The sequence below is a fragment of the Abramis brama genome (genome assembly GCF_963993115.1).
Source record: "Abramis brama genome assembly, chromosome: 7".
Lineage (NCBI taxonomy): Eukaryota > Metazoa > Chordata > Actinopteri > Cypriniformes > Leuciscidae > Abramis > Abramis brama.
Genome location: NC_139969.1, coordinates 36827118 through 36852042, shown reverse-complemented (window position 1 = coordinate 36852042; position 24925 = coordinate 36827118). Strand labels below are relative to the sequence as shown.

Sequence of the window (24925 nt, the reverse complement as noted above, 5' to 3'; positions counted from 1 at the left end):
TTTATTCCATTTGCTCCATCGCCCTACAAAAACTTTTGATTTTAACATTTACTTTGACGTTGATGCATAATTTTTAAAGTTTACAAACATTCGCTGTTTATTTACTTATAACAATAAGCTAATAAATGTTCAATTGGTGAACATCAGTTACGTTAATAAGCTGACATCACTAGAGTGGTCTCGTGATCTGTTTTTCTGCTGTTGATTATGTTTGTCTGCCTGAATTTTACTTTCACTTTGTAAACTAATATCCCGGAAGCAAAGGGAAAGAGAAGAGAACTGGCGTTATTTCACACGGTATGTTTTACTATCGTGTTTCTGGTCAGTGTTAAACGTGTTTTTTCGGTATTAGGTAAAGTCTAATGGCTGAAGTCAACAAAGGATCAGAGCAAAAGTTGCGTCGATATGACTTGTATTGTAACTAACTAATGGAAAAGTTTTGCCAAAGGGGAATGTACAGCGCAGAAGAATGCAACATTTCGCGTAGTGACGTTTATTATTATTATTTTGTATTTAATATTTTTCTCTGATCTACTTTTTTTCTGTGGCTTTTCATTTCAATTCTCACTTTTGAGCGTCGGGAAATAGCGATTTGTTAGACTTAATGTTCGCCACTTCCGCAATGCTCCAGACAGAGTTATAAAGTAGCCAATATTTCTGTTGTTCTATGGGAAGTGGTCTTTAAGAATAGAGGAACTATGGCTACAGCATCGAGCCTGAGTGTCATGAAGCCAACAGATCTGATCAAGAAAATGCCTCTGGATTATGGAGGTTTTGGGGAGGTTTACCTGTGTTACCACAAAACACTAGGCCAGGTGGTGTTAAAGACAGTCTACACTGGACCGCCACGCAATGGGTGAGTAACAGCCATGTCTGAGCATGGACTCGATTCTTTATGCTTTGTTGACTTTAATAAATTCCATTTAAAGGCTTAGTTTGAAATGAAAATGAAACCATCCCATAATTTAGCCTACTAATGTATGCCATTGTCATATACTCATAGAATGGCTTAAAGGGAAAGTTCACCCAAAAATGAAAATTCTCTCATAGTTTACTCACCCTCAAGTTGTTCCAAACCTGTATGAGTTTCTTTGTTCTGCTGAACACAGAAGAAGAGATTTTGAAGAATGTTTGTAACCAAACAGATCTTCAATGGACGGCCCTATCGACTTCCATAGTAAGAAAAAAAAAATACTATTGTAGTCAATGGGGCCCGAGATCTGTCTGGTTACAAACATTCTTCAAAATATCTTCCTTTCTGTTCAGAAGAACAAAGAAACTCACACAGGTTTGGAACAACTTGAGGGTTAGTAAACGATGATAGAATTTTCATTTTTGGGTGAACTTTCAATTTAAGGGTGAGTAAATTATGGTATTTTTTTTTTTGTGTGAACTAACAGACTTTAATATGACTGTGTGTCAGGCGGCAGAAGCAGTCTCTGCTGGATGAAGGCAGTCTGATGAGCAGACTAAACCATCAGCGAGTGGTCAAGCTGCTGGGTGTTATTCTGGAAGACGGAGACTATTCTTTAGTAATGGAGCTCATTCCCAATGGAAACCTGCTCAGCATGCTGGAGACGGTGAGACTTGCAGACTCTCACTTTTACGCTAAAATGTACATCAAGTTTAGCGTTTTTATTCGAATGGGACCAGTGTGACATTGAGTGTCCAAAGACAGTCTGAATGTACTTGTAATTTTACAATGAAATCTATTTCAAGGACGCTCAACATCTGTAAAGTTATTGGTACTTTGATATAAAATGCAGCATCAGTTAATGTTCCTTTAACTTGCAAAATGAACATTATTACTATCTGAGATGAATTCTTTAAAGTTGCATCAAAGTTGCGCTAGCTAGTGTTTTCTTCCCTGACTAGGGTTGCAAAATTCCTGGAATTTCCGAAGTTGGAAACTTTCTGGAATTAATGGGAATGTATGTGTGTATATGTATGTGTGTATATATATATATATATATATATATATGTTATATGTAATATATGTTTATATTTATGTTTGTTTAAATAATCCCAAATTCCCGTTTGAGGGTATGCGTGTGACGTCACCGTCGGCCGGAGTGACTGCGGTTACACACACTGAGTGGCAGAAACACTGAGCGGCAGCGTTTGTTTTCAGTGTGAAAAACACACAAAACGCATCTAAAACAGGAAAGAGCTTTGAGATTGACTGTACAACTAGATTTGACAAGAAATCTGAGGTATATTTTTACAGACTGCTGAAAGCTACAGATCAGAGAAATAAATGAATCGCTGTGATTCATAGAAACAACTGGAGAGCGAAGGGTGGATGTGCAGTTTTGTGTCAATATGCTGAATTTAGGGGTAAAATCATACCCTATATATTATTGTATTGACAACTCGTCAATTAAATATTTACCTTCGTATATTCTGCATAATTGGATGTTTTTAAATAAACACTGACAAAAAAACTACACAAGTTTTAGGGCTGGACGATATGATGATATAACATTGATATGAGGGATCACATAGATTTAGACCTATATTGTATTTATATAAAGCATTCACAGGCAAATTTGCTTTATGTATTTCCCCGGTGTGGAACATATAAATGTCAGGAAACATGATTCCTGTCGCAGTTTCCCCTATTAACTCATGCAGCAGCTCTTCTGCCACTCATTCCGGCTGAGGGAGTGTGTTCCCGCGGGAAAGTGACGTCAATGCATACCCTCTATTAATTCCCATAAATCCCCATTAAGTTTCCAACTTGGACTATTTCCAAAATTCCCCAGCTCAACTTCCCATTCCCTAACTGTGACGTATATCCAGGGTGGGATTTGCTTCCCCTCCTCTGCTCTAAATATCCCTGCCTCTGATGAATTATTTTTAGCCTCGGTTGGGACAACATTCATCCCATTCATTGAACATTCATTGAAGTTTATAAATTAGTGTGTTGGCACACCTGGCAGGCACGAGTGGCGCTATGCGTTGTTCTAAAATCAGGTTCATTCTGGCATGTTAAATTAGCGTTCAATGAATGCGCTGGGATTTTTTTTTCTCATAACAGTGAAAAGAACTTTAAATACTTTTTTTGTATTTAAATTTTTAAATTTTACATTTTTGCATTCTTTGTTTTTGGTCATACAGATAAGAGGAAGACATCATTTGAAACTAAAGGGTCTTCTTTTATTTGTATCTTATTATCTCTATGCTTTTGTAAAATAAAGGAAAAAGAAACAAACAAACAGGAACCAAAACTTGAAAAATTGGCCTCAGTCACGATAAGAATTATATCTATAGAAAGCATGAAATGTGAAATTAATTATGTAATCCATATGAAAGCAACGAGAGGTACATTGCTTCAATGAGGAAAGGAAAAGGCATAAGAGGGGAAATTTCACTACATTTGATGAATTAAAGTGTAAAAATGGATTCAAATATTACTTTTTCAAAAATGTTCAGTTTTTGTTTCATTAAAGTTCATAATTATTCTATAAATGTTACTTTAACAGCTGCATGAAATGCCCACTGTGGTTCGTGATTTTATTTTCAAAACTTTCAGAAAGTTTTGCTATTTTCACAAATCTGAAAAAGTTTTGCTTTTTCAAAAGGAAGTTATTTTGATTAAAGATTGCGAGGCACATGGATAAACAAAAAAATAATGATGTGCACGGATAAATCATTTATAATAAATACTGCAATATTTCATTAAAAAAAAGAAAAAGGATTTGTCCATTTTTGATTTCATTGTTTCTGTCCTCGTATTTTAGTCGAGTCAAATGTTGTTTGCTTCATTACCTGATATGCGTAATTCCTTTAGTTTACTGGGCAATTAGGAAACCAAAGACAGCGCATGAAAATAACAGTTCATCAGTTAATGCAGTTCATTTTAAGTTTTCCTCAGTTTTGAAGTGGTTCACTTAATAATTTCCTCATATTTTTTGTTCCAGGTGACGGTTCCAATATCTGTGAAAGGAAGGATCATTCTGGAAATCTTGGAGGGAATGGTTTATCTCATGGAGAACCAAGTTATTCACAAAGATCTAAAACCCGAGAACATCCTGGTGGACAAGCATTTCCATATAAAAGTATAAAACTTCTCTCTTAATTCCCCAATGAACACCCTTTTGTAAAAGTTTTGCAATAGTTAAATATTTAGACCTGTTTCATATTAAGGCAAGACACTACAGGCACATTTTTTTCTTCTTCTTCTTCATGCACTGGTCAATTTTGCATCTTAAACGTTGGTTTAATCATTCTGAAATTACTGAGCCAAAGGCTGAATCCGAAATCGCCCCCTATACCCTCAAATAGGATGTTATTTGAGGGGACAGCCATTTGAATTGGTGTCCGAAACCATAGTGAACGTTATTGAGTGCACTTATTCAATCCCACATTGCATCGCAATAACGGCTGTGCATATTCACTCACTCGTTTTCATTCACTCCTTCAAGTGGACTAACATAGGGAATAGTGAATGAAGGTTTAGGGGGCGATTTCGGATTCAGCCAAAGTCTGTCATCAAAATGGTTCGGTATAATGACCTCTCAAAATGTATCACATGACTGCGTTCCCAAACACCAGCGTCTGAACGCAAGATAACGCGACAACGTTTATTGTGTTTCATCAGTCATTTATGATTGAGGAAAAAAGAGCCACAGTTTCTTCCCCGATTGCAGCAACTTCCTAGCCTGGGAAAACCATGACGAACTTCCGGCAAATTTGAGATTTGCTCTGCAAGTCTGTCTGGCCAAGAGCCCATTCAAGCCCATTTCCAATTTTTCCAAATCGAGGGACCAATCACAAACGTTGAGGCGGGATTTACACGATGACGATAGCGCAGCGACATTGAAGAAGATTTTGTACATAACAAAGATGGCTGCCGCCGTGGAACATCCGGAACATCACTCGTTCGAATCAGCTATCGCGTCTGTTTTAACGTTTCCTTTTTGTTAAATACCGAGCAAAAAAACAGATGTCGCTTTGTATACGTCTATCCAATTGTGCCCAGAGGCATTTGAGCGACGTCTGTTGGTGACGCCCCTTTGGAAATGGGCTGTGAATGAACCTTCCCCAGACCCGCTCTCAGTTACAACTGTCAACCAGGCTAGCAACTTCCATTTTTATTATAGATATTTTGCACCGATTTCCCAAGAAGTGACGGTTTTGTCCCCCGTGGTGAAAATTCAGCTTTTAATGTTGTTTATATGTTTATGTGGTGTTTTTTAATATGCTTTAAGTCTAACCATGTTTAAATTCATAAGTCAACTCCATTGCTGAGTATTTTCTCCTTAAAACTGCAGTGAACCAAAGACAGTCTTAGAAACACGGTTAGAAATCGCTGGTGTTTCTGACGTCACAAACTACCTTGTAACCAATCAGATCAACGTGTGATCGTCAACAAGTGGATCTCTGAGCTGAGTGAGTGAGTGGAGGCGGGGTATATTTGCATATTCATAGAACCGCGTATAGTAAATGAGGCAAGGGTGTAGTTACATTCAAGCTATTTTAAGGCATGAATAACTTTTCAAGGAAAAAAAAAATGTTTAAATGTCATTTTGGTGATCAAAGATGAGTTTTATCTCATCAAATATCTATCGGAATAGATATTTGATGGTGTTGTCAAATATCTATTCCGAAGCTGTAGGGGGAGCTCTATAGAGAAACCTGCGAGCAAAAAGCAAAATTGACAAAACTGCATAGCGCCGCTTTAAGGGATCAAATGATTGACTACATGGGGACTTTAAACACATGGAATAAAAACAGTGCTTTATTCACAAATATTTTATGCGATAATCCAATTTGACTTGACTTTTACCCAAAGACAGAAGAAATTTCATGCATCCTCTGCACTGGTTTTGTTTGTTTTGCATCAGATTGCAGATCTCGGTCTGGCCACATCTGAGGCGTGGAGCAAGCTGACGAAAGAGGAATCTCGCAGACAAAGTCGTCTGGGAAAGAAATCGTGTTTGCGCGGTGCTGGCACGCTGTGTTATATGGCCCCGGAGCACCTCGGGAGCATCCACACCCGCTCCACTGAAAAATCTGATGTCTACAGTTTTGCCATTGTAGTTTGGGTCATCCTCACGGGCCATGAGCCGTATGAAAGTGAGTCTCGTTTTAGAAACACTTCCTTCTGTGGAACGACAATGTTAACACGGCTCTTTTATATATGCGTCTTTTATATATAAGTCTTTTTCAGGGTAGGAAAAGGATCAAATTAAATTAAAAATGAATTTTCATTATTGCTGTCAGTTTAAACAGCACAGTTCCTCATTCTCAATGGGAAAAAAGGGGGGTCCCTTAGAAAAAAATTATATTAACCTAAAATTTATTTGAACCAAAACAGCCATGATATAGTTTAACATGACCATTTCCTTCAATAAAGTAGTCATTTTTTGCCATTGTGCTTTTAAGGCTTTGTAAATGCATGCAAACCCTCTTTAATATTTGCCCTATAACAAGCTCAAGACCAGTATTTAACCAGAAATTGTTTTTCTGTTACTTCAGATGCCAGAAGTGAGGAGCAAATCTGCCACTGTGTGTGTCAGGGGGAACGGCCCGATGAAGCACTAATCCCAAGTGACACACCTCAAGAGATCATAGACCTCATGAAGACATGCTGGAATAAGGAGTGTAAAGACCGCCCCACATTTAAAGGTAGAAGCACTGAAGTTTTATCCTCAAATTAATGTTTTGTCACACTTGCCAATGCGAATTAATTGAAAATATTTACCAACCACAAATCTTCCTCACCAGACAAGTTTTGCATTATTTCTGCCAATTTAGCACGTTCATTTACAATCTTAAAAATAGAGGTATTGGCATCAATGGTTCCAAGAACCTTAAACATACATGGAACCTTTCCATTGCATTAAAGTTTCTCAATTGTGGAAAGGGGTTCTTTAGGCCCCATTTACACTGCATGGTTCAAGTGACCCAATTCCGATTTTTTCCTCTCATGTGGCACAGATCTAGCCTGACTTCGTCATACTCATATTCTAGGCAGAATGTGAGTCTGATACTGCTCCATCGTGCTTTGATTATGAGGCGTGTCTTAACCGAACCAGGAAAAAAAACCCTCTACACTCAATTGGATAGACCTACAACCAATCAGAGCAACGCAGTAAGTGACGTATGTTGAGCGAAGCATAGTTGTCAACAGAGCTCAACTGCACACACGCAGGAAGAAGTAGTAAAGTAATGAGTAAAGTAATAATAAAGCACTCCATGAGTGCGACCAAAGCAGAAACCACAATGACCACAGGGTTTTCATTGCGTCCCATCTTCTTAGCGACCAATTCAATTTTAATTCAATTGAGTTTATTTGCCAGACTCATGTCCAAAAGCCACGCAAGACAGGACAGATAAAAACAAACAAAACAAACAAGCAAACAAACAATAAGAAAAAGCAAATACAAGAATTAAAATACATACAGACATTTCAGCCAATGCACTCTCAGTCTGGATGTGTACCTGGAGCAGCTCACTAAAGGATGACCATCGGAGTCAGCTGATAAATTAAACTTTTGCCGAATCCCGTAGGAAGGACGGCAAACACATCTTTCCGATCGACAAATGCCTTGATTGCGGTTCTCTGTTCGTCTTTTAAAATTAATGCGCTGTCGATTTCGATAAATGGATGATCATCACCTTCAACAGCGGACTCGAGTTGACGGTTGATGCACGCATCTCTAATGGTAACATAATACACTGATGAATGAGCGCTGCTTTTAAATGAACATTAACAAAATTTATTTGACAGAATTTAATTTTCTTAATGGCATAAACAGGCTTTACTCCCTTGAAACTTAAACTGGAATGGAACATACTCATATTTTAGAGAATGTAGTTAATATTTTCGTTAATAATGATTTATCATATCCACCCGCGACCCACCTGAAATTAATCAGAGTGTTATTTTTATTAGCCTACTTAACCCGCCCGATCCGCAGATTATCCACTTAGCCCCCGCGGATAAGAGCACGATCCGCGCATCACTATAATAATTTTGTCTGCTTCTGCATCCATTGCATATCGAGCTGTTTTACTTCATTTTCTGGGTCAGAATGTCTACATTTGGTTGTTTTGGCAGTGTATAGTGTAAATGCAAATATCGGATACGGGTCACTTTTAAAAGATGATGTAAGCGGGTCGTCAAAAAAATCGGATATAGTCAGCAAATCGGAATTGGGCATCAAGACCTGCAGTGTAAATGCAGCCTTAGATTATTCAAATGTGATCAGTTCTCTGGGGAGCCAACAGGATCTATAATGCCCTTTTTTTAAAGTATTGATTTTGTTTTTGGGCTAGAATAGGTTCCATTTTGAACTGGAAAGCCAATAATCATTAGCAGATGGCAGTTCATGACGTCACACACAAAGCGTCTGTGAGTATAAAAGGGCGTTGAGTTACACGTCATCATCTTTTTTGTCTTCAGGAGCCATGTGTAAGATAAGAGCCTGTTGTAGCATTCAACTCATGAGGGAGCTGGGTGCGCTCATTACGTTGTATTCGCAGTAAGAAGCTCTGTTCTTGCTTGATTTTCTCTAGCGTTTGCACTGAGTGTGTACGGCTCTCAAGGGAGTTGAAGGCACTCATGCCGATGCATTCGCAGTAAGAGGCTCTGTTATTGCTTGATTCTGTCTAGAAAGATAAGAATCTAGCACTTGCACTGAGCATGTTTGGCTCTTTAGGGAGCTGAAAGCATTCATTGTGGTGTGTTGGTGTTGGGAAGCTGCACCCATGCTTGACTCATGGTTTTGTTCCTGCGGTTGCCAAGGCAGAAGGGTGGGATGGGTCACTGGGATTGTAGGGAGGAGCCTAAAGGGAGTTTTCTCTTTTTGGGCTTCTCCTGCTTTGGTGTTTTCATGTCGGTTCAGGAAGCAGATCTGTGGTCGCTTCCGACCTGACTGGTTAATGTTACGTTTCTAATTCTGAGGAATGAGATGCAGAGAGAATTGAGTCATGTGTTGTTAATAATCTGCCTCCTCCGGTGCCCTGCATACAAGTTTGTGAGCCTTTTATTCCTTTTATATCTCCACATTAAGGTGTCAACATATTGGAGGAATTTATATTTAGCTCATATAGTCTCTCCCATGCATTCGAATTATTCGCATGTGAAGAGACTGTGTGAGCATAGATATGTGAGAATACCCCCAGTTGAAGAGAAGCTTGCTAGCTATCTCTCCTGGTGCTGTATCCTCTTAGAGGCTTAGAAAATGTTTGTTCTCTGCTTTGATCTCACACTCTGACCTTTAGTTTACATAGCTGGAGTCTAAGACAACATTTGCACTGAATTAGTATTATCCGGGACCTTGTGTGATTTAGAAATTACCGCATTCGCACGGGATAAGCGAAGCCTGTGATTTTACTTGAATTTACTGACTTATCTCCCGGATATGATGTCAATAGGCTATTGCTTGTCGTTATTATAGGTGTAGCTGTATGATATATCATAAACAGAATGATGTTCTTTACCGCATGCTGCTATACATGTCATCCATCTCCATCTAATCATTCTTTTTTTGCTCTTCTGATGATTTTCAGCTTTCTATTTCTGCAAATTGTATAGTTGTATGGTGAGGGTATAATGATATGACCCAGCACCCAAAATACTATCAAAACACCCCAACGCAGCCTCCATTCTTCGTGAAAGATGGATAAAAAGCCGCACAGGAAACAAAAACCTTGAAAAAATTATATACAACCCAGCCAAATCACAGAAATGCCGATTCGCATGGGACTAATATTATCACAGGACCTCTGTGTTCGGCGAAATATGTTAGGTCATTTGCAGGGGAATTTTTACTTTACAAATTACAGACATGACCGATTCGCACAGGATTAAGATCACAGACAACCTCCGCAATTATTGCAATTGACTAGAGGTCACCAGGTAATACTAATCCAGTGCGAATAGGGCTTAAGACAGCAGCTTTCAGGAGATATATCCCTCTCTGGGGGTCTGTGAGGGCTGATGAAGAGTGAACGGAGTTATGTAGGGCAGTATAGATTCACTCTACTTCGTTTACCTCCCTCCCAAACTACTGTTGGGTTCTGAAGTAGGGATGTATGCTCCCCTTTGGATGATTGCTTTGATGTGTGTTCTACTATAACCCTGGTTTGACAATGCTAATGAGTATAGGAAGTTCACCTATGGGGTGTTCCTCCTTATTATCTGTTGCTTATCAGCGCTAAAGATGAAGCACTAGCTATTGCGGATCCTTGACTCAAGGCTGGGTATGGGCTGCCCTCCCCCAGTTACATTGGGGTCTTTGGGGCAGCAGTGGCTCAGTGGTTCATGTAGGTTGTCTACAAACCGGAAGGTTGGTGGTTCCATCTGACCAAGTGTCGAGGTGTCCATGAGCAAGACGATGATGCAGTTATTGGGCAAACTGCATTATGTCCTGCTCTCGTTTGCCTCCCTTTCCTAAGTAAAGAGTAAGGATGTATGCTCCCCCTTGGATGAGTGGCAATGCCGAAGGGAGGTGCTAATTACTGAGGTTTAAATGGATCTAGGATGGGCAATTCATGAGAGTCTCTTTGTTTTGTTTACCTCCCTCCCCAACTGTTGTTGAGTCTGGAAAAAGGGATATATGCTCCTATTTGTTGGGGTGCTTCTATAGGTATGATCAGTGCTGCAAATTGATGAGTAGAGCCTATGGCTTAGACCATTGCCTAGACCATGTTGTCATTTAGAAAGCACTAGCATTCAATATTGTTCACTCAAGTCAGCACAGCTTCAGCTCAGTTAGCACACAATTACCCAAGTGGAAACACTAAGAGTCAAAATTTAACACACATCAATCAGAACCTTCAATAGATATATAAAAGGGCCCAAATCAGTTTATTGCGTTTTGGAACAATGGATCCAGAAAGACATGAAGGAAGAGGGATAAGAATGAGGAGGAGGAAGGGCAAGGACAAGAAGACAAGCAGTCTCAGATGAAATTCAAGCCACTCTAGTTGCCCATGTGTTAAGTCAATGGTATGACTATGAGGGAGGCTGGGCTACGAGTAAGGCCAAATTTGAGTCGCTTTACCGTCGCCTCTAGAACCTTCAGGGAGGTGTGGTGGCAAACAAAATTCTATCACTGAATAAAAGACAAGCATTTCCAATAGTCTTTGATGAGGTTTATTTTCTTGCAAGAAAAGGCCAGTAATCGTACAGTCACACAGAGTGACACAGAGCGTGACAGTGAAGGGAGGGCATCCTTTCTCCTTTATAGTCTTGACTCCCAGAAAGTTATCTTTCTAGGCAAATGATGGTATTTCAACCATATGTGGAAAATTCTTAGACGTATCCATCATATTGTATCCTTGAGTGGAGACCCTCCTGTCACGACCAACACTCTTTTACCATTCCAATACAATTCGAATTCCATATTAGAATATGGTTTGTGTGTGCTCTTTTACTGTCATATGTTGGTCACACACATCTTACTGTAAGTAAATATACGTAAAAAAAAAAAAAATTAGAGGAGAGAGTAAAAACAAAAAGAGTAAAAAAAAAGAGTAAAACAGGAAAAAAAATATTTGTGTGTGTGTGTGTTTTCTGTGTATGAATAAAAATGTGCCAATGTATCCACTGGTTGTGTCTTTTGTGTTCATCATGTGAAAAGGTTTGTGAGGGGGGGAACCACAAGCAACATAACTTACCAGTTTTGGAAATGTTGTTTTGAATTTATTGCACCAGTGTGTTAAACTATGTTGTAGTGTGTGTGATTTTGAGGGCTTGTGTGTCCTGTCTGAGGGCAAAGTTTGGTTTTTCAGCAAGAGTGGATGGTTTTGAGTGTAGAGCTTCATTTTGACCTGAAAATAGGATGTTTGGGGAATTGGGTGAGACGTTATGGATTTGTGTTTATAGTTTTGAGAATACGAGACATAGTTTCAAGAAATGTGTTTAAGCAATCGAGAAAAACTGTAAAAGAAAGTTGAACATGTAAAAAAGCTAAATAATCAAGAGTGTAGCACGATTTGTGAATGGAACAGGATGCAGATGAACTCGTTTTAACTTGACGCGGCATCCTTAAAAAATGCAGCACTCACTTAGGGAATCGTCATTTAGAGGGGTTTAGCAAATGCTGATCCGTGGGATTAATTGCTATGGAATAAATAGCGTAGCATATAATTCAATTGATTTTTAATTTTTAATTGATTGACAGTTTTGGTATATTTGTGACAAACAGCACAGCTCATCATGTACAGGAACTCTTGTGTGCCTCTCTCCTCTGCTTCATCTGTCCTGGAAAAATAAAGGCTAAAAAATCTATCTTTAAAGACGTGCATGCTGCACTGATGTTGACAGATCATTCCTGGGTATGGATACTAATATAGTTCTGATTATAATTATCATTCATGGTGTAAAGGGCCTAAATTCTTTTATTTGTTTTACAAGTTTTATTTGCTTGGCAAAGCCGGTTTGTAATTGCATTTGGCATCTGTTGACTGTTCATTATGGGTGTGGATTACATCAGAATCCTTTTGTATCCAAAAAACAGTTCAGTTCAGTTCAGTAGATGTAATCTAGTGAACTGATTATAAATTTGTTTTTATATTTTATTTTATTTTTACAGAAAGCTATGAGAGCTTTTTACCATTTTACGAAGAAAAGCTGGAACCAAATGTAAAAGTGGATTTGGAAAGTCTGATGGTAAGTTTTTGTTGTTGCTGTTTTGTTTTCTCTCAGTTTGTGTGTCAGGTGAATCTGTCAGTGTTGGAATGTCCAAAGAAATGTACTCATTTATTATTTTAAAGGTTGCTAGGCCTGCTGAGATTATTACATAATCGCCTGAGCACAGAAATTCACAGTATTTACACTTCAAAATTATAAAACATTTAAATAGTTTACTATTATTTTCTATCCTGTGCAAGATTTGTTTTATGATCGTTAAAGGAAATCTACGGAGCCCCTGAAGGGACATGGTGGTGGAAAAATATGGAAAATGTATTTCAATGCTTGTGTATTTTCTGTCAAAACTTTTGCGTTCCCCCGAGAAACTTTGCTTTTGCTGACAAAGAACTCAACGCAAAAGCATTAAAGGGATAGTTCACCCAAAAATGAAAATTACCCAATGATTTACTCACCCTCAAGCCATCCTAGGTGTATATGACTTTCTTCTTTCAGACGAATACAATCAGAGTTATATTTAAAAATATCCTGGCTCATCCAAAGCTTTACAATGGCAGTGAATAGGTGTTGATATTTTGAAGCCCCAAAAAGTGCATCCATCCATGATAAAAGTGCTCCACACAGCTGCGGGGGTTAATAAAGGCCTTCTGAAGTGAAGCGATGCGTCTGTGTAAGAAAAATATCCATATCTAAAACTTTATAAACTAAAATAACTAGCATCGATTTACGGCGAAAGAGTGAGCCTTGAACTTGACGCATGGCGTAATGACGACCACAGAAGTGCAGAGGATAGAGCAAAACAAAACACTGATCGAAATTATAAGAATACAATAAGCTCATTTTAAGCAATTCATCTTTTCTTAGAAGCCATTATTTAACCTAGACATTATTTTGTGTTTTTTTGTACAAATACAATACTGTCATATGATATATATGATAAAATGTGTTGATGATTAAATCAGAATAGATTTTTTTAACATGTGCACACTGCAGTAATGTACAGAGTTTCCCGCTGTTAACACATACTAACCATTCTCCTAAATTGCTTCTTTTCCTTGTTTTAAAGAGCAGACTTTATATTTATCTATTCCGGGTGCTAATTTAGGAAACGACGAGCACATAAAGCTTTGTGCCGTGCTGCTTATATTTATCGAGTGGAAGGAGAATTTGTTGCAAACTTCTTTCAATGGAAAGTAGCTAAAGCCTACTCGAAAAGTTGCTAGATGGCGTCATACTCTAATTAGCATATTTATAACGTAATTGCGTAGTATTTGCATTAAAGACTACATGTTAACCAGCTCTCCCTTCCAAACGGTTAATCTCCACTAAAATCCTGATTTATAATCGAGACGTCGTCTGATAAGATCTCCATACACATAAGATAAAGAGAATGGCTGTGTTCAGGTTAGAAGCAACAGAATATGTTTTTTTACTGTATGCGCTGTTCCTCTCTCTTAACAGAGTAGACGCAGAGAGACAAAGTCGCTCAGTTGGCAGCACTTGACGGTCATTTATGACACTTCATTCAACAACAACAATAGCTCGTTCTGTGCGTTATACGTTGTTACGCCATTTCTACTAAATTGCCCATGCGTAGTACTTTCCTGTTTCGGTTTTCAATCCGATCAAGTGTTTACATGTTCTCTTGTTCTGATTGGAAAAGGTTTAAACAACCCTTTATAAATGAATTTTTTATGGATTTGGACAATTCATTCCAATTGACATGGTTACAATTATTTTTTTTTTATTCTGATTACAACTGGATTATTAGGGTCCGTGTAAACACAGCTATTGAAAAGAACAGACTCCATATGATTCAGTCGTGAATTGGTCGTTACTAGACCAATGCATTCACATGTCTACTTGAACTCATGTTGCGCACGTTTTGAAACATAGGACAGTCGTGCTAGTATTATTTATTTCATTACATTGCTTTGTTTTGCACAGAGATTGTATCAGGGCCCTGAGGAGCTTGTAGAAAAAATGAAATCCCTCACCACAGACTCACTCACTCCTGAAGGTAAGCAAATGTATTCATAAAATGACATTCATGTTGTGGATTTGCTGTTTCACTTCGGGGATCAGCAACCATTTGACATCAAGTGCCATTTTTATAGTTTATCATTGTGACACCCATATATATATATATATATATATATATATATATATTAGGGCTGTCAGTTAATTAAAAAGCTGCGATTCATTTTTTTTTCCAGTTTAACACGTTCAAATTTTTAACGCAATTAGCGCAGCATCCATTAATTTTTGTCATCCTTTGGGTAGAGTTACATTATATGATCCCGCTCTTATTCATGCAAATGCTTTTAAACCATTCAAGCGTGATGGCGTTGGATGGCTATAAATAATGTTTAAATAATGGGGGGGTGGAATCATTTTTTTCCAGATATCAATAGCTGTATTTGTATCAATGATACTGACCTTCATTCATAAAAAGATGCCATTAAACAAGTAATTAAAATATACTGTCTTTATGTTGTCTTAAAAATTATTACTTTATAAAATATCTAAACTAATACAAACCTATAAAAACATAAATGTTTTTAATTGCAATTAATCGCGATAAATATATATAGGCCTACAGTATAAGGCGCACTGAATGAGAGAAATCCTCTCCCGTGGATCACACCTCAATACTGTTAAATTTAGAGGATTTTAAAGGATTTTTTGCGTTCCCAATTGCTCCAATTACAAAAGAGCAAATGGGAAGAAAAAAAAAAATCCACAATAGCATTTCTATGACATTAAAAAGAGGAAATAAATGTCAAAAGATTGATTAAGTTGGTCAGAAGAGAGAGAGAGATGTCAAATTTGCCTTCACTCCCTCAGCCACTGTATTAGAAACACTTAAGCAGCAGTTTTCTGTAATTTAATGCCAAGGTAATGCAACATCACAGTCTGTTAAATGGCTCCATTACTGAACGTAATAATGAAATGTGGTTTATACACTCTGATTATTATTTTTTTAATTAATCATAACTAACTTTTATTTTCCTTGCAGGAATAACATTTATATGCTTTTGAAACCTAAATGTTTACAAAAACTTTGGTCAAAGTCAGTCAGTGTGTGTCTGAATCAACTCCGAATATAACAAACGGGGAAATGAAACTAAATTTATAAACTCATGATTTTGAGTAACAAAGTAAAGCTTCTACCTAGTAACAGAAGGGTTTGCTGAATTATGCATATGAAGAACCTATAATATTGGAGAAAAAATATTTAATGAACCCTGTCCCCTTTGCAATGCTCCTATTCTATGAAACTGTTGTAGTCTTTTTGCTGGTGGGATTCTCTCTGTAATTTGTCTGAGATCCTCCGGCCGTGATTAAAGCATATTCTAAGGCAGGGGTGCCCAATCCTGCTCCTGGCGATCGACTGTCCTGCACAGTTCATCTCCAACCCTAATCAAACACACCTGAAGCAACCAATTAAGGTCTTCAGAGCACGTCAGGATCACTTGAAAATTAAAGGCAGGTGTGTTTGATTAGGGTTGGAGATGAACTGTGCAAGACAGTCGATCGCCAGGTGCAGGATTGGGCACCTCTGTTCTAAGGCATTGTCTGGAGTCTGTCTAGTTAATGCAGCACAGCAAGTTATAAGACTCTAGAGATCTTATTCCTGAGTACAAGTATAAAAAAGGGACAAGACATCGTCGACTGGAGACGTATTTACATTACATGGTTCATGTGCCACAATTCCGGGTCTCAGATCGGATCTGACCCACGGACGTATAAGCAGGAAAAAAGCTAATGGATTCCGATATTCTCAGATCATTTTCAGACCTCATTCATATGTGGAAATAAGTCTGATATGAATCGGATTCGTGCAAAAATCGGCGGCGAATGACGTCAACTCAGGTGGACACCAACCGTGATCACATGACTCTTTTCAATTTGTCCATTGCAAATCATGCCGTTTTTACTTGCTTTTTGGCCTAAGCTTTTCTGGGTCAGTACGTCTACCTTGGGCTGTATCGGCAAGTGAATAATATGAATGCAGATACTGAATGGGATATGGGTCACTTTTAAAAGCAGATGTAAGCTGGTCATAAAAAAACGGATGTAGTCAACATATCGGAATTGGGCATCAAGACCTTGGGCCCTATTTTAAGGATCTAAAGCGCACGGCGTAAGTCCGAATCCACTTTTGCTAGTTTAACGATGGGAAAAACGATCGGCACGTCCAACACATGGTCTAAAAGGGTTGTCCCTATTCTCTTAATGAGTAATGGGTGTGTTTTGGGCTTTACATGCAATAAACCAATCAGAGTTTCATCTCCCATTCCCTTTAAAAGCCAGTTGCGCTCGCGCCATGGCGGATTTGCTATTTACATGATGGAATTTGCAAGCAGAAAGACTGAACGCGTCTTCAGAGAGGTAACGGATCTGCTTGTGCGTGAATTTAAAGTGTGCAAGCAGAACATGTACGGGACAAGGTGTCATGCGTTGTGGACCCGCCTATAGGCGCACATTACTAACGCGCCACTTTAGACCAGGTTTTTGTTGGTCAATGGCGGAATATTTTTCTGTTGCCTCAAAGTAGCAACACGCCAACAATGCGCCTGAACACACCTCATTTTCAGACCAGCCACCCATGGGCGCAAATACATTTGCTATTTAAACAATGTGTTGCAAGACGTGAAAACGATAACTGCGTCGGGCTGAAACTAGCAAAAAACACTTGCATCGCGCCTGGTGCCGCATTGCGCCGTGTGTATGATCGGGCCCTTTAGTGTAAATGCGGCTAAGAGTGACAACACTGACTGAATTTGATTACATTTTTTGTTATTTGCAACAATGTTCATTGTACGTGAGGTACATCAGATGCTCATATATGCAACGTTTCTTGTGTTTCCGCAGACCCTTCGCCATCTTCCAGAGACTCTCCAGCGCCCTTGAGGAGCTCAGATATGGGGCCGGTGGAGGCCAGCATTGAAGACCTCAGCTTCAGGACGGCTGAAGAGTCTCTGGAGGTCGACGCAGCTCCTCCCATCTCTCCACATCTGGAGCTGAAACTGGCACAAGAGTACAACTATCACAAATATGGTAGTCGAATGGTTGATCAGCCAGACTTGGCATTGCACAGCGTCTACAATCCGCTCCTACAGCAACCGGCCAATAGCAGGTGGGCCAGAGATGTGTCTCCTCAGATGTCTTCTGTGAAACCCACCACTTACCCAACCCCACAGGACAATCTCTATCTGAGACCGGCTGCTGCGAGTTCATTAGACGGTTCTCACAGGCAAGACTTGGCAAGTCACCTCTCGATGCCGTATTCTGAGGTGGACAGACTTAATCATCCTCATCCTCCAACATACAATCGTTTCAAGTCCTGCCCAGATAGTGGATCTGCAGCAGAGTCTCTCATATCGGATTCAAACCCTGGCCAGCGTTTAAACTCACAATTCATATGTCCTCCGTCTGACTCGGGTACAGTGAACAGTGAACAGTGAACAGCTCATACCTGCAAACTCGGCAGCTTGCGGTGAAATTCACCGTTCTGACATTAAAACGGGTCATTTGTGTGATTCGTGCAAATCAAAGACAATGTTATTTTAGTATCAGTGATACAATATTATTGATTTTGTTAATAATTATTTTATATTTTTTGTTTTCACTTTAATTTTAGTTCAAGTTTTAGTCATTTTAATAAAAGGAAAAGTTTTGATTGCATTTTCTTTTTATCTTACATCCATATGATGCCTAATAAAGTAGAGTTTATGAGCACAGCGCTGCTTTTTTTAACAGGGGTAATCGCTTTATTTATGCTTGTCCATAAACGCCATCTACTGTCAGAGAGTGAATTTTCATTTTCATTTAGCACTTCTGGGATTTTTGTTCAGACCAGTTATATGTAACATACATAACCATTTATTTGGTTGAAATCTGAGGTTTATCATTTTATTTTAAAAATTAAATAGGTGATAGGTGATGATGTTGTTTACATCATCACCTTTCCCGCTGGTTCTGAGTTTGCAGGCATGAGAAGCTACTGAGTTGTTTTTTCTTGGAATTGCGTGCCGTACTGGGACCGTACTTTTAACTTTTCTCCTTCTTTGTTTGCTTTTTCTTTAGGGTGGCCTGTGAACATCTCGAATGCCAAAGCAATTCAAATCGGGAATTGCAACACAATGAATTTGCGATTGTCTGATAGCGGCTCATTCAGCTCATTATCCACTGGATCTGTCAGCGGAACCAGATATAATGAGCTTCTATCGAAGTACGGTAAGACGTTCTCACGCTGCTTCATACCTAGTGAATGCTGTGGAAAGTTCAGGGTTACTTTTAAACAGTGATGGGAATAACGACGTTATGAATAAACAGCGTTACTAACGGCGTTATCTTTTTCAGTAACGAGTAATCAAACGAATTACTGTTTCCCCCGTTACAACGCCGTTACCGTTACTGTCAATAAAATGCGGCGTTACTATAATTGAGCTCACTGAAGCGGTTTTCATCCGAGTGGGCTTTCTCTCAGCCATAGGACCTGCAAAGTTTCTTCTCTGGTGTGTGTGTGTTTATGAGAAGCCGGACTGGACAAAAGCAAAGCGAATGCCGAGAGCGCGCTCGACAGTGCGTGAGAGAGACCAAGGGTGTCCGAGCTTTATATAGTATGTGTTTATAAATAAATTACACATTTCAGCATTAGAATAATCTCCGTAGCCTATTGGTATCATCTGCAACGTTTTAATTAGTTTACATGAGCTGCGTTTCCACCGAAATTATCCGGAACAATTTGTCCCAAGGAACTTTTTTACCAGGAACTTTTTTTCCCCCAGACCTGTTGCTAGCCACGTTTCCACCGCGGTCTAAAGTACCGTGAAGATTAGGCAAATAGTCCAGTGACGTAGGACTGCACGTGACTTTACAGTTCCCACTGGACTTCATCCTCTGAATTTAAGCTTAATAAAGCCTGAACCTCGTCATCGGTCGTATTTTTTAAACTCAATTGTTGATTTGAATATAGACGACTGTTACTGCACGCACCGCAACAGATGGTGGAGTCAACCAATCAAAATGCGGCATGAACTCAACCAATCAGCATGTTCAGCGCCCAAGTCCCACCCCAGAGAGTTCCTGAACTTTGAAAAAGCCCTACCTCACGAGCAGGGACTTTCGGAGGGGGAAATATTTACCCGGAGCTTCATTTAGACCCTGATTCGTGCGGTGTAAACACACCGAGTACCACCCCAAAGTTCCAAGTTCCTGGGGAAAGTTCCTGCGATGGAAACGCGGCTGTGGTTATAAAAATAAAATCTAAAAATAACAGGGAACGTTCTGTGTATGTTCTGTTTAGGTTATAAAAATAAAACCTAAAAATAACAGGGAACGTTCTCTTTTTAAGTTATAAAATAAAACCCCAAAATAACCTGCAGGGAACGTTCCCAGAAAACATCTTTGTTTGACACGTGTGGCAAACACGACTAGAATTTGGCTTAAATAACTTCTTATGATGACATTCTCTGTAGGTTATAAAAATAAAACCCAAAAATATTATATTTTATTATTATTATTTATTTTTGGTACATTGTTCAGTATTATATTGAGAGCACTTCTTGTTAAACTGTTTACTGTGTGAGGAAGAAAATACTTCAAGTAGGCTAGAGTCTACCAGTTGTGTGACAGTTTATAATTTTAATTTGCACTACAAAGAGTGTATATTTTTTATTATTATTTATTCATTTTTGGTACATTTCTTAAGAAGCATACCGGTCATTTATTTTTAGACTTATTTGTTGGCCAGTTGTGGTCTGTGCAATAAATATTAAAAGTTCTAAACAATCTATTGTGTTTTATTGTTCCACTAATGATAATATTTACAATAATATATTGAATTTAATAGGTGTCTCTCACATTGTCCCACAGCAACATTAAAATAGTGTAGATTAGTGTACAATGTTTATAATAATAATTTATTCTATTTAGTGTCCATTTCATTCATTTAACATATTTAATATTGGGGGCATCCAAGTTATTTGACATATTTGAAATTATTTTTTTAAAGTAACGCAATAGTGTTAATGATGTAACTCAGTTACCATTTATGAGAAGTAACTATAACTAATTACTTTTTTTAAATTAACACTGCTTTTAAAATAAAATATTCCACTACAGATTACACAATAACTGCTATAAAATGTAATCTGTAACATATTTCAGTAGATTACTTGAGTAACATATTCTAAATACTTGGAAATACATCTCAAAAACTGTTCTTGTTTGTTTAATAAGTATAAACAATTGAAGAAAATTGTCTAGTGTTGCTTCTCAAGTAAGTTTATCTTGTTTTATGGTTTTTGGTCAAATGTCTTACTCTTTGGTTTGTGCAGAACAGCCAATTGTCATAGTCAGTGTCCAGGGAGTCCTGTATAATGAAGTAGGTTGTGTCAGGTCCACCAACTCCATTCAGACATGGATGCAGGGAATACACGGACACTAAGCGCAGCCCTTCAGTATATGATGCGAAATGGCTCTATATCTATATCAGACGGTCTGCAGCGTTAATTTTACGTGAAGATTGTTTTATCAATAAAATTAATCACTAATTTCACATATATTGTCTTTCAATAATTCAAGCTCTTTTCAAGTACCTTTTCATAAAAATGGCTGTTTTCAAGGGTTTCAAAAAGTCAAATTCAAGTGCTTAAAGCACTTTAAAGGTGCAGTGTGTGTTTTTTTTTTTTTTAGTTCAGACAGAAGACATTTTTCAACAGAAGTTACGGTGGCCGACAGGAAGTGATGTCGTCGTCTGAGACAGCAGAGAGTAGCCAGTTAAGCAATGAGGTTTCTTTGCAAAGATTAAGTAGGAAATTATAGTTACTTTACTATTCAGTAAAACGATGTTATTGTGAATTTTATTGTTACATGTTAATTTTTGTGTCAGTGTTTTATTCACTGACTTTAGCTAGCTTCTTTGCACATAGTGACGAAAGTGACGTATTTGTCTGTTTAGGGCTCCTGTTGAAACATGTCGGCGCATTTCAATGTAAGGGGACCCGGGGTGTGTGTAGATAGAAATGGCTCATTATAAAACGCATAGTTCCAGTCCTTGATTCTGATTGGTTGAGCCACGTTCAAAGCCATTGTAAATGACTCAACAAACACACACCTGTGACCGCATTACATTAGTGTAAATGACTCAACAAACACACACCTGTGACCGCATTACATTAGTGTAAATGACTCCACAAACACACACCTGTGACCGCATTACATTAGTGTTACTGCGCAACTGCCGTTTGTGATGCTTTGTTGCTGCATGTGTTGCTTAGCAACCTCTTTGGAACTACATTGCTTGGCGGAGGGATAAATGTGGTATAACGTTATATTTTTTTTAGTTCATGAATAAAAATAAATATTAAAATGAATATTTTTATGGAGTAACCATTTTATAAAAGCAGTAAGCCCCTTGAAGCCGTGTTTTACAGTGGATTTAGAACAGCTAAGGGGCGTCCACTGTAAATCCACTGTAAAACACTGCTTCAAGGGGCTTATTGCTTTATTCTAAGGTAATAAAAACATAATGGTTCATTATGTAAGCTCTTTATACACCACTGAAAACATAGTTATGTATATGATATTGCATTTCTGTCAACAGATCCTCTTAAATATTGCACAATGCACCTTTAAGGACCTTGTACGAACCCTGTAACAATTATATTAATATTTTTATTATAACATGTAATATTAAAATGTAGTATTGTTATTATGATTATTAAACACTTTTAAATTTGAAGTACAGTGTATTATTTCAATAGTATGATGTTTCTTTATTAATATAATAAAATACAGATATCTTTGATAATTGTGGAGTTGGGGGTCAGGTTTTTTATTTATTTTTATTTACATGCCTGAATCCTATTGCTTTATGTCTTTTGTTACAATTTTAATAAATGATTTTATTAAACTTTTGTGAATTCAATTAACTAGACATCCTTTTTGATGATTAAAACCATCATCAAAAACACATTCCAGAAAAATTCAAACGGAAAACACAGATTTTGGGAAACAAATAAAAGAGAAAACTGTGCCACATCTGATGAATGTCTCTGTCTTGTGATTGTGTTGTCGTGAACAGAGGACCAGACCGTCACCGAGGTTCACCTGGAGCTTGTGCGGCAGAACGTCGGTGGAAACTGGAAGCAAGTGGCTCGTAAACTGGGTCTGACCGACATCGACGTGGACACCATCGAGCACGACTATGACCGCGACGGCCTGGCGGAGAAGGTGCACCAGATGCTGGAGCGCTGGAAGATGAAGGAGGGTCTGCTGGGCATCACCGTGGGTAAACTGTGCCGTGCGCTGGAAGGCTGCTTCAAATCCAGCGCCCTCCTAAAGCTGCTGGAGTCCTGAAACACCACCGTATGCTAGTGTCATGATCACGTGATCACGGGGTGAAACCGGCTGTCTGTACAACTCTCTCTACCTTCATCTAAAGGTGAACCTTCACAAGGCTGGCAGAAAAACATCCATCACTGTTACACAGTGTATTTTTTACTGGATTGGACACGTGTTGAACGCTACAGCGTATTGATTACAATTCTTTATAATACTGCAATCATAGCATGTATTGAGTAGGGATGGGCATGATTAATCAACGATCGATAATTGATCATTAAGAATTTTGAAGATCATGTTAATTTGTTATCGATTAATCTAATGCAGGTTGCGTTGCGTAGTGTGAGTCTTGAAGCAATGAAATGAATTTCACTGTGTGGCAGCAATTAAACATTTTACCACCTGGGGGCAATATTTGACCTGCGAGTTTCCGTTTTGATTTCAAAAGAAGAGCCATGAAGAGGTCACGGCGAAGTGTGGCGTGCAGGGCCTGAAATTAACACCCGACCACACGCCAAATGCGGGTGAATTCTGCAATTGGCGGGTAACACTGTCAATCTACCTGCCACATTGGCAGGTAGCCAATGAGAATCGACCCTTCGCGGGGAGTTTGATTGACGGCGATCTGGCCAATCATAATCCGCCGAATCCGCCTTTTTTTTGTCCGACAAAGCAGTCAGGAGAGTTCAACGTTGGATGATTTGAACTTGAAAAAACGGAGTGTACTGAGTAGGCCTACTGACATCTTTCCGCAGTTAAAACTACATTCCTTCTTATGTTCATTCATGTTTATTTGATGCTATAAATTAACTAGAAGGAAGAGATGATCGGTTCACGAGCAGCTTTAACTGAGGCACCACAGCGATCTGTCAAGACACATTACAAAGCCACAAAACGGTATTGTCAAAATTTCTTTAAAAATGACCAAATTTTAACGTTGAGACTTTGTTTAATATCAAAAGTAACCTGGACTGTCTTGTCTGTCAGCGTGTTGTCAGTGTCTCTGCTGCGCGATGTGTTTTTCATTGCATGAGATCATGGTTTGGCGTGAGCGCGGTGTAGCTTGTCGGACATAGCAACAGTAACTAAAGGGGCCGGGTCTTTGCGTTTTTTTGTTGTTGTTTTTTTGCAACTGTTGTTCTTTGACATTTAAACGAAGTCAGCCATTTCGTTGGATTTTAGCTAAAAATGTGGCGGCACATTACTGGAGTACAGAAAGCATCTGTGAAAGCAGCGCAGTTTGAGTGTTTCGGAACGTATATGTGATCGGAGAGAACGATGAGGCCCTTCTCTGACTACGTTTGAATAATATGTGAGTTAAGTATTAAACTGTTGGTGAGATGAGATGAGATAATGCAACGCTGACATAAGCTACATTACAATGACAGTTGCACAGATGTTGGGAGTTGGGAACCGGTGAGAAAATGCCTACCCGGTAACTTTACCAGTAATAACAATATTAATTTAGTTCTGCTTAATGGTTCCTGAACGCTGTAACTAACAGCTGCCCAGCCATCAACACAGCCGCGTGTGATTCGTTTACATACGAGCTGCACTAGGTCTATATCTGTGTTCTAAGAGTCATTATTACTTGTAAGGATCTCGTTAATAACTTTAATAGCACTTAAATGTGTATTCTTACAAGTTAAAGAACAAATGTTTGTGCAATTCCTTTTTTTTTTCACCTTTTATGAGGCCAAAAAAAACAACAACAAAAACTGGCTGGTAAAAAGTCACTGTGGCGGGTGGTCAAAAAAGTTAACTTCAGGCCCTGGTGGCGTGGGACCATTTTGATTTTAAAAAAAGACTTAGTTCACTGCAAACACTGCGATGCCGTGTATAAGTACAACACGGCCACGACTCAAATGATGTACCATTAAACAAAGTGCATCCGACCCTGGTTAATGTCGGTGGCGGTGCATCCTGCTCTCGGTCTCAACCTAGCATCAAGTCGGCGTTAGC

The 24925-nt window shown here is 38.6% G+C and overlaps 1 protein-coding gene across 2 annotated transcripts; it reads left to right on the top strand.

The window, feature by feature from the left end:
• The first annotated feature begins 234 nt into the window (after positions 1 to 234).
• Positions 235 to 24661, top strand: ripk1l (receptor (TNFRSF)-interacting serine-threonine kinase 1, like). 2 transcript variants are annotated; one of them, XM_084119407.1, is made up of 10 exons: positions 235 to 856; positions 1424 to 1580; positions 3924 to 4061; positions 5850 to 6081; positions 6484 to 6633; positions 12552 to 12628; positions 14555 to 14627; positions 17486 to 18055; positions 18701 to 18845; positions 22704 to 24661. In XM_084119407.1, exons 1-10 carry the CDS (start codon positions 699 to 701, stop codon positions 22780 to 22782), a joined length of 1779 nt encoding a protein of 592 aa, XP_083975533.1. In that variant the 5' UTR covers positions 235 to 698; the 3' UTR covers positions 22783 to 24661. The 2 variants fall into 2 exon arrangements, with proteins under 2 accessions (XP_083975533.1, XP_083975532.1); XM_084119406.1 differs by having other exon boundaries at positions 18701 to 18850.
• The last annotated feature ends 264 nt before the right edge of the window (positions 24662 to 24925 follow it).